General features: G+C 40.8%; 1 protein-coding gene across 2 annotated transcripts in view; it reads left to right on the top strand.

Annotated features, from left to right (window-relative positions):
• Positions 1-2506, top strand: part of LOC107677176 (guanine nucleotide-binding protein G(olf) subunit alpha-like) — a 31091-nt gene that overhangs the window by 8224 nt on the left and 20361 nt on the right. The window contains exon 1 of one of the 2 annotated variants that reach the window (XM_016471974.1): positions 1877-2367. The exons of the other annotated variant lie outside the window; for it this stretch is intronic. Coding sequence (XP_016327460.1) covers positions 2229-2367 — 139 coding nt within the window. The 5' untranslated portion in view covers positions 1877-2228. Of the gene's footprint in view, positions 1-1876; positions 2368-2506 lie in introns of those variants that run through there. 2 annotated transcript variants of the gene reach the window in all.

Here is a 2506-nt window from a genome sequence, read left to right on the forward strand (position 1 = left end):
ATAAACACATTTCATTACACCAAATACACAAAATAATGTTCTTTTTAGCAACATCATATGACCCCTTTAACAAAAAAAGGTTATGAATATTGACTGTTTCTAGGTCAATCATGCGTTCTTGTTGAAGCAACTGTTGGTTTCCTTTATATTACTCATTATGTAGTGAAACTCATCCAGTTGGTGGTGAATTGGATTAAAAGGAGTTGTATAATAACTCAAAAATAGTATTTTAGGATGAATTTGTGGTTAGTAAAAGTGAGAAAGTTGTGCTTTTAGCCAGACATCATAATTACATTTCCAGTGTGCTAAAATAGTCGGTATAATAACAGAACAAAGCTCCCAGTTTAGTCAGTAGTCAGGTTGGCTGGATTTAGAGGGAGAACTTTCAGTTTGTCAGGCTGAGAGACCCTAAACCATTTAAGTTTAGACCGGTTTAAGATGTTTTTCCCCCAGTATAAACCTGACAGACTTTGAGACCCAGCCATTAAGCTGCTACAGTGTCACATTCGCTACACTTTACAGTGTAACATTCTTTCCTCACGTTGTTACGTCGAAACGTTCGATCTCGTCCATTGCCGCGTTTCACCAGTCAGCGCTACAGTTTGTAACAGTTTTCCTGGTTCTTAACGGTCATTACCAGGTGTGACAGACAGAGGAGACGACGGGCTTTGGCGGGTTAGCATCAACTGTGCTGAGACTGGAGAGGATGGATGCAGGTAGTATGGATGATGAAGATGATTCTTCAATAATTGATAGTGAGGGATGGTCTCAGGTACCAGATGCATCAAACAAACGAAAAAATAGAGAATCTGAGTCGGATGACAATATCACAGAGATAGGAGGAAATAACAAAACCAGGAAAATGGAGGTGGAATATAAAGCAATAGTAGCATTTTCCGGAAAAATCGAAAACATCAACAATCCAATGAAATTTACGAAAATAATAAAGAAATTACTAGGCAATGTTAACTCTGCAAGGTACTTAACAAACAATCGCGTCCTCATTTTTTGTGTAAACAGAAAACAACAAGAGAATGCGTTAAAGATCAAAGAACTAGGTGGTGCAGCAGTCAAATGTCATGTACCGGGGGAACTTGATAATCTTAAAGGAGTAATCTTGGGGGTGCCTGTGTCCTTATCTGAAGAAGTATTAAAGACACAGATAAAGAATGAAATGGTGACAGAAGTGAAGCGTTTGCAGTCTAGTAAAAATGGTAGGAAAGAAGATAGTACTACTGTTGTATTAACATTCAATTGCAAAAACTTGCCGGAACGCATAAAAATTGGATATATGTGCTATACGGTTCGCCCGTATATAAGACCAGCACTGAGATGTTTTAACTGCCAAAGATTGGGACATGTTGCAGCAGTTTGTAAAGGGAGAAGAAGATGTTGCAAATGTGGCGGAGATCATGATTATGGGCAATGTGGTGAGGGGATTGAACCTAAATGTTGTAATTGTGGAGGTCCACACAGTGCGGCGTTTCTAGGTTGTAAAGCCCAAAAACTAGCTACAGAAGCAATGAAATACAAAACAGTACAAAATATTTCATATGCTCAAGCAGTTAAGCAAGTACAAGCTGTTAATGGAAATCTGAAGGAAAACAACACAACCCAATTTAAAGATACATGCAGTCATAAATGTCTCTTGGATGGAAACATGCTTGTGGTAAACAAAATTAATTTTGTGGCATTTATAGCAGAAGTCATTAATTGCTCAGCGAAAAGAACCGAAAAGTTGAAAATCATAATATCCGCAGCTGCTCGACATTTGAGTATTACTGAAATGTCAGTTGAACAGATTCAAACGTTACTTGGACAAACCGAGGGAACCACAGTGTTATGTGATCCATCAACAGAAGAAGAAGAAGAAGAAGAAGTGACAGACAGAGGCAGTGCCGAGTTACAGACCACAGCAGAGATACAGGCAGAGCATATCACATAGAAAAATACAGAGAGGGCGAGAGAACAGAAGAGCGCCTGGCAGGGGCTCACAGAGAGCCCCGGATCCAGATGCAAGTTCATATCCCACCTTACAGATCGATATGTGATCAATTTCATCAATCCCGTCGCCTGAATGACGCCCGGGCTGCTTGAGACGTTGTAACAGGGAGGAGAAACAAAACCCGTTTTCTCTGTCTATTGTGGATCATTTTCTCTCTTTGGAATTGGAATTGGATTGATCGTTCAATAGGGTGCTGCTCGCAGATTGGCTTCGAGGGAGTAAGATGGGGTGTTTGGGGAGCAGTAAAACCGAAGACCAGTGCATCGACGAGAAAACACATCGAGAGGCCAACAAGAAAATAGAGAAACAGTTGCAAAAAGAGAGACAGGCTTATAAAGCCACACATCGACTGTTGTTGTTGGGTAAGAGGAGACTTGAGGGGTTATATCCGACATACGAGACCCATACGAGGCTGTTTTCAAACGCACCGTGTTTGATAGCTCGATCTGGCATGTCGGATTGTACATATGAAGAGCACACACACACACACACCCCCCACCC

Source organism: Sinocyclocheilus anshuiensis, unplaced genomic scaffold, assembly GCF_001515605.1.
Source record: "Sinocyclocheilus anshuiensis isolate Anshui unplaced genomic scaffold, SAMN03320099.WGS_v1.1 scaffold392, whole genome shotgun sequence".
NCBI classification, from domain to species: Eukaryota; Metazoa; Chordata; class Actinopteri; order Cypriniformes; family Cyprinidae; genus Sinocyclocheilus; species Sinocyclocheilus anshuiensis.